Source organism: Melopsittacus undulatus, chromosome 9, assembly GCF_012275295.1.
Source record: "Melopsittacus undulatus isolate bMelUnd1 chromosome 9, bMelUnd1.mat.Z, whole genome shotgun sequence".
NCBI classification, from domain to species: domain Eukaryota; kingdom Metazoa; phylum Chordata; class Aves; order Psittaciformes; family Psittaculidae; genus Melopsittacus; species Melopsittacus undulatus.
Window position 1 is genome coordinate 14,605,388 of NC_047535.1, and position 13,902 is coordinate 14,619,289.

The 13,902-nt window shown below is 45.6% G+C and overlaps 1 protein-coding gene and 1 long non-coding RNA gene across 3 annotated transcripts in view; both read right to left on the reverse strand.

The window, feature by feature from the left end:
* Window positions 1–10,083, reverse strand: part of UBE2Q2 (ubiquitin conjugating enzyme E2 Q2) — a 48,787-nt gene extending 38,704 nt beyond the window's left edge. The window contains exon 1 of one of the 2 annotated variants that reach the window (XM_034065921.1): window positions 9,652–10,083. In XM_034065921.1, coding sequence (XP_033921812.1) covers window positions 9,652–9,837 — 186 coding nt within the window. In that variant the 5' untranslated portion in view covers window positions 9,838–10,083. The remainder of the gene's footprint in view (window positions 1–9,651) is intronic. The other variant, XM_034065922.1, reaches the window with a different exon arrangement.
* A 388-nt stretch (window positions 10,084–10,471) lies between these two features.
* LOC115945965 (uncharacterized) lies at window positions 10,472–13,580 on the reverse strand. The gene is made up of 3 exons (XR_004080134.2): window positions 13,462–13,580; window positions 11,261–11,305; window positions 10,472–10,526 (listed from the first exon to the last, which is right to left on the reverse strand). It is a non-coding gene; the product is annotated as an uncharacterized lncRNA (long non-coding RNA).
* Between the last annotated feature and the right edge of the window lie 322 nt (window positions 13,581–13,902).

The following is a 13,902-nucleotide window of genomic DNA, read 5'->3' on the forward strand; positions in this document are numbered from 1 at the left end:
CAAAGCCTGACTCAGTTAAACAAGAATACTTTTTACAACTCATGCATTTATTTGGGGAGGCAGCAAGTTCCACTGACTAAAATACACGTGTTTCTCAAACACAGAAAATTACTGCAATTCTACCCTCAAGCTTAATGACTGTTTTGACAGCCACAGCCCATACAAGACCATCCCAGGTGGAGCAGCATGCTTTGGTCAGACCCCTGGAGCTTGCAAGAGCTTAATCATCTTGCAGCTTTGCAGGAGGTAGGTGAAGGAATCCCATAATCCTGCTCCAGGTAGGTTCTGCTAATACACTCATCACTGCAGAATTGAATACCTTCAGGAGCACAGTATACAAACACAACTAACAGGGTCGTGGTTTCCATCTCCCACACACTCTCCAGGGAACAAGGCAAGTGCAGCACAGTATCCATACTGATTCCAGTATGTGAAACTGCACATAACCTTCGGAAAAACAGCTTTATCACACTCCTGGTTGCCACAGCATGACGCACTCCAAACAAAAGGCCACAGACAACTTGTTGTCCAGTATAAGATAGCTACACAGAATTTAAATACAAACTTTGAGCATAAAAGCAAATAAGGCACTTTTCTGATAGAAGCATAGTTACTGATCTTTACTGCAAAGCAACATTTTATTCTCCAGGTCACCACCATGATGCAGCATGCCACCTACCCACTCCAAGAAACTCACAGAAAAGAGAAACGCTCTAAACGCTTCTGTATGGACCCAGTGTAAAATCCACAAAATTCTAACATGCTGTGACTCAAACACAACTCTTCTGTTAAAGCGAAGCATGATTTAGCCAACAGCATAGCAAGTGACAGATGTTCAGAAGCAGCATGGTCTCTGAAAATTAAAACTGTTGTTGAGGGCCAAACCAGCTAAGTGAGCTAAGGAACATTCCTTTGCCAACACTTCCAACAGCAACAATAACATCACAGATCATCCACACCGAAAATCAAGCAAAGAACACAGCATCGCTGAAGGCTGACTTGCTTATCAGGAAGAAGGCTGTAGAGCCAAGACTGGAATCCAGATTTTCGCCATAGCACCTCACAACAACCTGTTTTGTTCCTCACACACAAAACCCCACGGGGTGCCAGGACTCTCATCTCGACAGTTGTCAGAGGATGGTTGTTGCAGAGCCCTCAGCCACAACCAGTTCTCTTCTTCAACGTGTGCACTGTACAAGCACTCATGCTGGCAATGGTTTCCCTCACAAGCAGCTAGACACATGTGCTACAGAGAAAGGTACTTTGCAAGTCTGATTCTCTCACACTCATTCTCATACACTCTTTCTCTGCCAGTAGCACAGAATCTTATATGCTCATATTCCCGAAGGAAATCTGGTTATGTGAAAAAAAATATCAACTCTTTCTAATCATTGGGAGTTACTAGTACCTACTTCTGCAGCTACACAAACAAGCACATTCAGAAAGGATATTAACATTAGTGTCACAAAGCCACAGTAGCAAAAAAAGGCTTCTAAGATGGCTAGAACTAAAGTGCTGTAACTAAGGTGGAACATGTCACTCCTTCCCTGATTTAACTCAAAAAAAATGTTTCCTAACAGATCTGCTCTTGCCTCTACCACTTAGATACTCACAGCATGCAAAGTCTGATGTCACTTCTGCTGTCACCCAGAACTCCAGTCTTCCCCTTTCTCCTCTCCATTCTCTTAGCCTTCAGGAATTTACATCTTTACCTCTTCCAAAGTGCCCCCTTCCAAAGGCACTGTGCCCTGCCCCCTGAGAACAGGTTTCCTCTTTTCCATCTCTTGCCTTTAGAGATTTGCTGTGCTCCAGACACATCTGCAGGCACAGGGATGTTCCATTCTCACGCATCGCTAGCAGAGGTTCTGCTGCTCTCCTGCTGACACTGGACACCACATTCCCTCACAGCAACACCAACACAGCTGCTCTGACCACTGCTCAGTCACTGGCCTTCAGATTAGAGCCATTTAGATGGAACTTTGTCCCACATACAATTTCAATACCACAGAGTTCAACCAATGTTTACCATTAATCACTTGAATACCACACTCTTACCCCAGTTATTCCCTACTCCAAAAACTCCAAGCAAGCCTGCGGTATCTTCGGCACCACTGCACAGGATAACTTTAATTTGCTTCTAATGCCACTGTGCAGGTTCTGGTAGAGTTTAGGTTTCTACCTTTCTACATGCACACTAAAGAAACTTTTGCAAGATGTGCAACAGTATTGGACTCTTTCTCTCAGAGGGGTTAAAACATTAGAGAGATTAGTACATCTCAAGAACTCGCACACTCACTACAGTACTGAATACACCAGGATGTCTCATATGCATGAGATAACAAAAAGAAACAAAACATGTAAGAGCATTATTCTAATAACACACTTGAAGATTACAGCTGAAAACAAGAAATCAGAAGACTTATGTTAACTGGTATGCTTGCTTCCAGCAAAGATCAACTTAGAACTATTCTAATCAGCACAAGTGAAAGTAATATAGAATCACAGAATCATAGAATAGTTAGGGTTGGAAAGGACCTTAAGATCATCTAGTTCCAATCCCCTGCCATGGGCAGGGACACCTCACACTAAACCATATCACCCAAGGCTTCATCCAACCTGGTCTTGAACACTGCCAGGGATGGAGCATTCACCACCTCCCTGGGCAACCCATTCCAGTACCTCACCACCCTAACAGTAAAGAATTTCTTCCTTATATCCAGTCTAAACCTCTGCTGTTTAAGTTTCAACCCGTTACCCCTTGTCCTATCACTACAGTCCCTAATGAAGAGTCCCTCCCCAGCATCCCTGTAGGCCCCCTTCAGATACTGGAAGGCTGCTATGAGGTTTCCATGCAGCCTTCTCTTCTCCAGGCTGAACAGCCCCAACTTTCTCAGCCTGCCTTCATATGGGAGGTGCTCCAGTCCCCTGATCATCCTCATGGCCCTCCTCTGGACTTGTTCCAACAGTTCCATGTCCTTTTTATGTTGAGGACACCAGAACTGCACACAATGCTCCAGGTGAGGTCTCACCAGAGCAGAGGGGCAGGATCACCTCCTTCGACCTGCTGGTCACACTCCTTTTGATGCAGCCCAGGATACAGTTGGCTTTCTGGGCTGCAAGGGCACACTGAAGCTGACTCATGTTCATTTTCTCGTTGACTAACACCCCCAAGTCCTTCTCTGCAGGGCTGCTCTGAATTTCTTCTTTGTCCAGCCTGTAGTTGTGCCTGGGATATGGATACAAGCATGCATGTATAAGATCTAAATGTTAAACAACCTCTCCTTACTATAAACAGCCCTTTAATTTTCCCCGTTGTCTTCTATGAGCTGGTGAAAGGTCATTTCAGTTTGTCCTATAAAGCTTGCAGCTGAAGAAATACAATGGAATGCACACTATCATCAGCTATGGTGTCTCTTAAGCAGTGTATTACCATTCATAGTCTCAAGGGGGAAAAAAATAAATAAAAGAAATAAAAATCAACTTCAGCCAGAAATTCAGGGGGTTGTAACTTTCCAAAAGTATATACAGGCAAACAACCTGACAGCACTGAACAGTAGTCCACTCAGAGGCAAAACTACATTAGTAGCTATTTTAATTAGTCAGCTTCAACAAACATTTGCTGCTACCCAGAAGTTTTGCCCCCCTCTCTTTCTTAAAAACACTATTTAAAGAACTGCCTCCATCTTTATATCTTCCATTCTCCTGAAATGAATTTCATTTTACAAGCAAACTCTTTCCAGTTTGTCTGGTCCAGCTCTCCATTTAAGCAGTCACTGTCACCAACCAGACCCTGCTATATGCCCACCAGACGGACACCAGCTTGGGTATTCTACTACTGAGCTATCCCAAGCGCTGCTAAAAACTCAGCAGCTTGGCAAGCAGCTCTCCTCTGTCAGGAATGCTGGCTTCAGCAGTCTTCCCCAGCACTTCCCTCGCCCCTGTGCCCTCTGCTATGGCAGGACAGCTGTTTGTGCAGCCACACAGTCAGCCAGACTGGGAAGTGATCCAGATTAACACTAACCCAGTAAAGAATTTTACATGCCAGCCAGGATCTTAATCCAGGAAACACAATTCTGGCCACCACACAAGGCACATAGCCTTTGCTGGTCTGCGAGCAACACCAGTATTAGAGTGCACAGGACACAATCATACTTTGTTCTTCAAAACAACTGTAATTCTGCACTCACACTGCAGATCAGCACATCATCAACACACAGTATCCCCTGGCATAACACAGAACACACACTCACAGGTACAGTGTAGTCTAAGTCTGACAGAATGAAGTTACACTTTTTGGGAAACACACTTGATCAACTCCATTGGTAAATTCTGATGTTACAGAGTTCCACTGCAGACAGATTGCCACGCTGAATTGGGAAGTGCCACCTTATTTTCAAGAACAGAATTCACTTTCTACACCACTCCCTGATTTTTCTCATTTCATTGATGAAAAGGTCAGACAGAAAAACCTAAATCTTAGCATGCCCTCATGGCAGATGAAAATCAAGACCAGAAGCACATGCTCTTCTTGGAGCAAGAGGAAGGTCTAGGGTAAGACTAACTACAGCTACTCTAGTTTTGATACAAAGTAAATATCATTGCCAACACAAATCAAAGACAACTATCTCACACACTCCTGCTGCTGTTACAAAGTAGCCCTACTCTAAGTTAGTCTCTTAGGAACTGGAGGATATTCAGAAATACACAGAAAGTACCAGGTATCTTTCAGTCTTCTGAAAAAAACTCCTGAACAGTTACAATGAGGAAGCATGATGAGTAAAAATAAGATAATACTTTTATTAAGAACTTCTTTTAATTATCAAAGTGCAAGGAGAGCTCTTTTGAGGACCACAAAAGTCCCAGTTCAGAAATCACTGTATCGTTAACTCACACGAGTAATCCATTTGAAGTAAATGCAATTTCCTGTACATTAAAACCTCACCATAAGCCAACATTTATATCTGAAGTCCACCACTGTGGCTGTCTAGGATGCTTTAGGAGCACTTCATACATTACAGAGACAGAACAACAACCTGCAACATCCTCAAGTACTAGATATAGCCTTTTGCTGAGCACAGCTAAGCTGTGGGGTCAAAATAAGGTCCTGTGTCTTCCAGACACAAAATATTCCTCCTACTCTTTTTTGCAATATTCTTTTTCCAATTGCAGTCTTGGTGTACAAAAGAAGTTAAAATCCTCACTCTTTCAGTATTTGTTTGCTTAATTACAATTTGTTAAACAAGACTAAACTTCTCAATTTCTATTGCCTAAGTTACATTTGTAACAGTTAACTCACATGCCTTTTTGTAAAGCACCAAGTACCCCTAATTCTAGTTAGAAAAGCACATACAGTCAAGATAAAGCTGTGTATGCTTTAATTAGTCCTGGTATCCATCTGCTGCAAGACAAAGGTCTCAACACGTACTAGAGAATGTCTAGTGATCAGAACTGAACCCCTCATTCATTGTGTGGTTAGTTTGTGTACAAATAAACAGCCTGTTCTAAAGGTTATCAGTCATCTAGGCATTAGCTAGGACTGTTTAGCTTTAAAATCTTAATGTCTTTGAAGAACTATTGCATATTCTAACACACTCAAACATTCTGCATATACCCAACTTATCAAAAGTTTCTCATTATTCTGGTTTAGAAAGGAAAATACAGACATCTCCCATCAATTGCAGTTATCTGTAGATGGCAATCTTTAAAGTCTTTCACAGCAGCTTCTAACTCTGATTTAGCAGCAGGCTATTTTTCAGTGAAAGCACATGATACTTCTTTCCAGCAGAGAATCAAGAGTGTACTGGAGCCAGCCCTACCACCTGAACTGAATTGTTAATATGTGAAGGCTATCACTGCACATCAGAATCCAGCATCTGTTTCAGGCAAAATCTGCTCCCACCCAGAGCTAGCACAAACCCAATTCTACCTGCAAGTGCTACTTGAGGGCAGAATTTCAATGGTAGTTTTGTGTGTATGGGTGGAGATATTAATATCCAGTTTCTCTCTGATGAGATTATGTAAAAAATACAAGATGTTTCACAGCAGTCCAAGTCACTCTTTCTTCTTGCACTAACAAGGATAAGGCTGAATCATTCTAATACACCCTTTGGAATACTATGACATAAGTCTGATAAGGTACCAACCCAAACTACAGATTGCTTTGAAATACAGCTCAAGTCACGATCCACACACACATTCCTCTGAAGCCACTATTTTGATACTGTTTCAAAAAACATGCAGAACAGGATCAATTCATATACTTTGTAATGGACACTTATTGAACCTGATTAACTGGAATGTTGCTGTTAAATGAAAACCTGAGAAAACCAGAAACAAAACTTCAGAACGGAGACACTGCTGTTGGCATAACAGAACGGGAATGTGAACGTACACAGCCTGAACAAGTTCAATAATTAGACAGTTCTCAGGAATAAGCAGCAGTATTTCTGACAGGTATGACTCCACCCTAAAGTGCCTCTGTTAAATTAATCTGATTAACCATTAAAGTTCCAATATGGGTCACTCCCAGAAATAATGAAGTACAGACTCGGACAAAGTTTGTCACTTCACGAAACAGAAGAGTCATCTCAGTGAGAAATACCAGGGCAGACTTCTAATCAAACTATGGAATTCAGACTAGGAAACCTGTGGAGATCCATGCAGGTCCTAAGCAGACATTCTCCCACACCTCTCCAGAACAGCGTTTCCTTTTTCCTCTGCCTCCTCTCTCTAGACTGGAGAAAAGAAAGAGATGCATTGTGAAGACTGGAACAGCTTAGTTATAAGGTCTCTTCTCAGACTTGGTGCAGGTGCTATTGTGGAAGCTTCCTTCCATAGCAGGTTTTCTCCATCCACTAACTTCAGCAGCTGTACACACTGCTAGACAGCTTTCATTCTAGTTAAATACTGAGGTACTCAAACAGAACCACAAAGAAAAGTGATTCTTGAGGTTTGTTTTTACAGTTCCCCTTAATGGGATTCTTGAGCATCCAGACACACAATCTGTAAACTTTTGTTGAGTAAGGGGAACATCCTGGTTTGATCAGTATTGCTCCTTGTTAGGAGAAGCAGATGGGTAAAATTACATATTTGCACCGTAAATCCAGAGCACTGAGATAGCAGCTTCTGATGCAAAGCATGGGTCTCTCCAAGAATGTGTATTTACCAACAACTTTACAGCTGTCGCTAACAGCCCTACCAGCTTTTGCATGCTCCTACTGCCATTTCAGGTTCTAGTTCCTACAGTACCTGCAGATCCAGTGAAGCTCAGTAAACAAGACTTATGCTTTTCTGCTTTACTGTACCTACAGAAAAAACTAGAAACAAGAAAAAACTGAGGTCAAGAGACTCAATTCAGCGTGTGTGTGTGCAAGGAAAATCACTTTTGTCACACTTCAGAGTTCTAACACTTGTGTCAAAAAATAGGACACAAGTCCAGAGGTCAGCTTTCTCTTCTTGGCTCTGTCATCTGCTGCCCACTTGTTCAAGAGAGCCACCTTGGTATCTCAGGTTGCCCTCTCCCATTTATTTTTAAAAGATGGGAAAAACAGCTATCTACCTCGAAGAGTCGAGAATTAGTCAATACTAGAAAGCACCAGGCTGCATACAGACACCTATGAAACAGACATTTCAAGAAGCTGGACACAGCCTTTTTTGAAAGCAGAAGTCTCTGCCCTAATGTTTGAAACCTCTCTTTTCCTGTTCTTTTTGCAAGTTCATATGCCACCATTATAATGGCATGTGAAAGACCTCTTGACCTTCAGGGCAAATGACTGTAATAGCAGATTGCAGACACTGTTCCCTCATTAAAGACATAAAAATGCCAAGAGTGACCTAAGCCTTTCTTGTTTGCTCAGACACACCTCATGCAAAGGCCTACAAGAAAATGGGCATATTTCTTTGTAAGTTAAAAAAAAAAAATACTACCAAAAGTGGCTACAACAGAAGCAGCCTCAGCTGCAGATGTACACCACAGCACAAATCCAAGGCATCAAACACCTCACAGTATTGCTGCTGGCTTCCCTGTTAGGTGTCACTTGATTAATTAGGAATAACCCCCCAAATTCAACTGGCAACTGAGGTGCCTAATCATCAGACCTCTAATTTTATTCTTTAGGGAAAGACTTATGAAACAGATGATATTGTGGAAAGAAACAACTGACTTCTCTGAGATTAAACACCCTCTACTGAATAAAAAGTATCTGAAGAAATCACACAATCCATCATCTGATAGGTCATTCTAAAAACAAGAACACCAAAGCATCTCGCTTATTTTACCATAGAAACCATCTTATAACTTACAACTATGCACCAGTGTCCAGTAAAACAAACACCTGCCCCATGACCATGTCCCAGAACTGACTTCTCAGTACAAGTAACTTGAAACTTGAAAGATCCTCTTTAACAACGCTAACTTAATAAAGTTACTTTAAGACAAGCTAAGTTCCAATCAAGACTATTAGATTTGCTTGGTTTATATGCACGTTTTCATCTTTCAGTACTTACATGCATGGTTCTACCTGCATACCATTTGAAGCTTTCATTTTTTAGGTAAAAGACAAAAAAGCTCTAAAGCTTATCTCCTTCAAACCCAGATGTAGTAACCCTATTTTCAACCAGCTGAAGTCTTTCAATACTCTACTCTTCCGATGAATCTTGGCAAGGCTTTAAAATTCACTTAGCACTATAACCAGTCCAACCAAAAGGAACCTCCAGCACTTTCCTGAACATGAGTCACAGACCCCGATATAATCAAATTCTTTGGGAAGTTTAGGCCCTAAACTTTCCTAAACACAGAGGATTTTTACCGTAGCACACGATACTGAACATGAAGCTGCTTCCCCTCCACCCATGCAAAACAAACAGATCCCAAGGAATTTAAGGAAGGGGGCAGAAACAAAACAAAACCACCACAGAAACAAACCCCGTTCAAGTAGCAGTCCCTCAGCCTCATCGAGGTTTTCAAAGCTCCTTCTCAAGTTTAAACGCCCCCACCATAATGCAGCAACTGTTCAGAGGACTAAAGGCCATGTTTTATCCCCCTCACGATGGCAATAGAGAGAAGTTGCCCGTCCCTCCCGGAGCCCTCCGGACTGACCGATGTGGTGGGGAGGCCCGGGCGCCGCCGGGCCCGCCCGGGTCAGGGCGGGCCGCCCGGCTCCAGGCCGCGGCCGTGTGGCGCACTCAGTAAAGCGCTCGCCCTCCGCCCGGGCTCCCACCGCTCGGGGCAGAGAGGAAACGCGCCCCGTGCCCCTCCGGGACACCACAGGGACGGGGGAGGCCAGGGACAGACCCTCCGCCCTCCCCGGCACCCTTCCGTTGCGCGGGGGGCTCTCTCCTCTCTGCCCCGGGCCCGGCAGCCCTTTGTTCCGGTCGGCGCCCCCGCAGGGGAACCCCCCGAAGGACCGCGGGGCCGTGCCTCGGAGGGGAAGAAGCCGAGCGCCCGCTCCCTAACTTTTGTGAGGGCCGCGGTGCGGAGGAAGCCCGGAGCCCCCCGGGAGAAGCGGGCCCAGGCCCCTCGGCAGCCCCCCCGGCACCGCGGCGGGCGGAGGCCGCGGCCCCCCCGGTGCTGAGTCACCCCGTGGTGGGGCTGCGCCCCCTCCCCGCGCCCCGCAGACAATGGCGAGGGCGGGCCGTGCCCCGGCCCCGCACCGTGATGTTGCAGTGGATGGTGAGCGGTGGCGGCGGCTGCGGGCCGGAGCCCGGCGGCGGCGGCAGAAGCACGAACTGGCAGTGGAGCTCGTCCAGCTTCCAGGAGACGATGCGGAAGCGCTCGTGGTCCTTGTCGAAGATGGACTCGAGGAACTTCAGCTCGGCCTTGAGCCCTGACACCGACATCCTGGCCTCATCTCCGGGCCCGGGCCTGCGCCGCCTCGCCCGCTCTTCCGCCGCTTCCTCCGCCTCAGCCCGGCCCGACCCTGGCCCCGGCCGCGCCTGCGGGGCGGAAGATGGCGGGGGGGGAGGGGGGAGGGTGCCGGGGCAGCCCCAGCCGGCGGGGGGACAGCGAGCGCGGCGACAGCTCCCTTTGTACCAGCCTCCTGCACCCACTCGCTCGCTTAAAAGGGCAACAGCGCAGCCCGCACCCCCCTTCCCTTCCCCTTCCTCCCGGAGGGCTGGGCCAGGCCCACCGCCGCCCCGCCCTCGCCCGGCCCTCCTCTCGGGACACAGGCAGCGGGGCCGCAACGGGCCAGCCCCTCGCTCCGCCCAGGGGCCGACCTTGGGCAGCGCTGCCACCGCTCCGGCTGCTCCGACCCCTGCCAGGGCACCGGCCCCCTCGGGCCCGGACAGCAGAGCCCTCTGCCCCGCAGTGCTTGCTCCTCCTCCTCCTCTGCCGTGCCTCAGCCCCGCGGTGCTCCTGCCCCACCGCGCTGTTAGATTGTGCCGAGCAAAACCTGGAGCTTGGGTTCGCACTTGTCATCCCGGAGTCCTGCCAGCCCTCCTCGAGGTCTGCCAAAGCAAACCAGAAACGCCTGCCCCATATTCCAGACGGATCGATACAAGTAAAACCTGGTGTCGATAGTTGCAGGCTGGAAAACAGCAACACAGAGGCCAAAAAAAATGTGTTAGTGTTGCATTTAAGCTCCTCTGTAATTGTGCATTTTACTCCCAGAAAAAGCATCACAAAGCATGAAAGCAGCGTAGAGTGAACACTCGCTACATTCAGGGATCCAGAGGTGCTGCCTGTATTTCTGTCAATTCCTGACACTAGAAAAATCCTCTCTGCACCTTTATTTGCCCCTTTCCATCTTAATTTTGGATCAGCTCTTTGGGAAACAAGGATCATCTCTCACATGGCATAAAGAGAGCACTGTGATACCAGTTGCAGTTTCTTGTTTCCCAACCAGCTCTTAATTAATGCATTACACACTTGCACATGCACAAACCTGGAACAGAGAATTGATTTTTTTTCAACATTGATATTTTATATAAATCTTTAATTCCAGAGAAACTGGCAGCACTTCACAAAGCACAAGCTGAATCTTGTCAAGTGGTGAGAACTCTAATCTTGATCCAGAAACACAGTTATGCACATGCCCAACTCTGAGCATATGGAGTCGGTCTTACTGATTTGTGGGCTTGAAATCTCCTCTTTCCATCACAGAGAGCTGCAAAGAACACACTTAGCTACAAAAGCCAGGAAGGATTGGCGGTGGTTAAATACTCTGAAAGAAAGATACCAGAAAGTCCATGGAGGTGAAAGATGTCTTTTTTTTTCAGGTATCATTTGAAAGACTCCCATTGCACAGTGTGTGCAACTCACCTTTCCTAGAAGGGCTGAGCTGCATGTTGGCTCAGACTGCGGGGCCTGCAAAGTGAAGACAGAGTGGATATGGCTTGTGAGTTGATGCATCAAGAGGCAGAGTCAAGACCTTTCAGGGACAAAAGAAGGTATAAGGGCAAAACAGCTACAAGTTAACAGCAGAAAATTATAACTAATCCTTTTAGAAAGGGTGGGCCCACAGGAGCCTTTCTATGGGAACACCAGAGACAAAACTAAACAAATCAGACTTTGTCAGGCATTACATGATGTGATGCATGAAACAGCAGGGGAATGAATTTAGTGACTCAGCCCTATCTCCCTCACACGACAGGATTTTGGCCTAGAACGCCTCTCTGCAGTAGATAGGTGGATAGGCTGAGCAAGTTCAAACTGCACCACTTGTCATATCTTACCAGAACTGCCACTATCACTGCCTCTGGTCTTCTCATTCTCATCCGTCTTCCCTTTCCTCTGGCTCTCCGTTGACTGCGACACCCCACTCTTGGCAGCTGATAACTGCATGTGTGCTGGCTGGGGACACCTTGCCTGCATTAGCTGCCCAGCTTGTTGAATGCATGAGAACTTCTCTCATGCACCCAGCAATTCCAACATCATGGTGTCTCCTGACCACCTAGGAGGCCAAACTGGTTGCTGCATTGGCCAAGTGTGTCCTGCAAGCCATATAGTGCTTAAGTCTGGTCTAGAACTGCTCCCAGCTCCTTCAGTCCGCCTTTTTGTTGCAGGCTTCAAGAAGCAACATGCAGCTGCACAGCCACCACTCCTCTAAATTCTGTTTTGCTTCTCTGTGTTTAGTAGGCATTGTGCAAGCTGTGAGTTCATTTCTGTGATAAGACCTAAAGAACACATTGGGCCTGCCTCACTCCCTGGAATAGACAGGCTGTTTCAGAGGTGTAGCTTGTCATATCTGACTCATTCCTGTTTCATCCTTCAGGGACTTGCTATGGGGCTTTGACATGAACCTCGTGTTGGTCTCAAGATGACTCAGGAAATCCTCAGTCACCCAAGACCAAAATGAATGCACATGGGAAGACTTGACTATCTGGGTAATAAAGGAAATGAATCCTGGTAAAGACCCTCAAGAGCACTGTATCAGATTCCAGTTGTTACAGATGCTTTTAAGTTCCCTTGATCTATATTGCATGTTAGCAGCATTTCTTTTTCTACTTTTCTTCCTGCATGTACATCTTCATCACAATGGGAACCTTCCTCTATCATACAGCTAGATTTCCTCTTCTACGGATCTGAACTTTGGCCAAACCTCTCTGTTATGAAGATAACAGACCTTCGTAACCTTCTCTGTTTCTTTTCCCCTCCCTTTCATTGAAATATGACAAGTTTTCTAACTTAACTGAAACTCTCAGAAAACACTCAGCAGATTCCTCATTGCTTTTGAGGGTAAAACTGTCAGGAAAAAGGAGGCAAACAGTTCAGACCAAAATTTTCCTTCCCATTAGCATTTACTGCCAGTCCTGTCTCCAGCTAGCCATGTTCCTGGTGAGACAGAAAGCCAGCAGCAAGGGGTGAAAGGATTCGAAGGACAGATGAGCTCAGGATGAGCCACTAAGAAGGAAATTAAAAAAGACATAGCATAGATGGGCTTTGATGATAGTAAGGCTTGTTTGGAGCTTAAAGAAATTATGTTCCTGAGAACAGATGAATTTCAGTTTACATTAGTCCTTTTCTTCCTGTGAATGCCTTTTCCATGTCTGCTGTATTCCCAGCTCTACCGCTGAGTAAATCTCCTGGTACATTCAGTCAAGTGTTTGTGCCTAGCAGAGGGCTGATTTGTTCCTCTGAGAAGTTTATGGGTTTGGTTTTTGACCTCACTTCTCTCATTTGCAGCCTAGCACTTAGAAAGGGTCCTTCTCGTTAATTCTGATGTCACTTTCCTGAGAGAAATGGCAGACACCAAAGAAGCAACTGTGATTTTGGAATTAAGGAAGGCCCAGAGCTTTTGTAATCCTGAACCTCAGCAGAAGGAGAAAGCAAAAGGGTAAGATTAATGAGATGGGAGGAAGTGTAAATTACTTTTAGTGACAGATGATGCAGTTTGATAATAGCTGATCCTGGGGTAGAACAGACACTTAAACTTTTTTTCAGAGGTAGCAGCAGAAACTCAGACTAGAAAAGACAAATAGCATTTGATACCCATGAAGGGAAGGATAAGGCAGGAAACTTACCTGAAGCCTTCAGCAAAGGCAGAAAGACTCAAGAGGATCCTCCTTTTCCAAGATACAACCCAAGCAGTCCTGCTCACCAAAGACAGGCTTCCACATCAACTTCTAAGCTCACAACATCAAAGTCATTGCTTCCATAATGAAGTCACTTTCAAAGCATTTTAGAAGAGCCATACGTCAGTGCACAAAAGCTGATGAAATGGCTAGACAATGCAGCTTCAAGCAGCATGGCATACACTGGACATGGGATTGCTTAGTCCCTCATTTACTTTACTTTTAAAGGCTTTAACAGTTAAGGAATGGCATTTCAGAACAAACATATGCCAGAGCAGCTTTGGACAGACAGTGATACTGTTGCCCAGACATTCAGGGACAGGGGTCAAGGAGGTGTCTACTCAAATCTATGGCCATGAGTTTAATACTAAAAAGTAAAACATACTACTA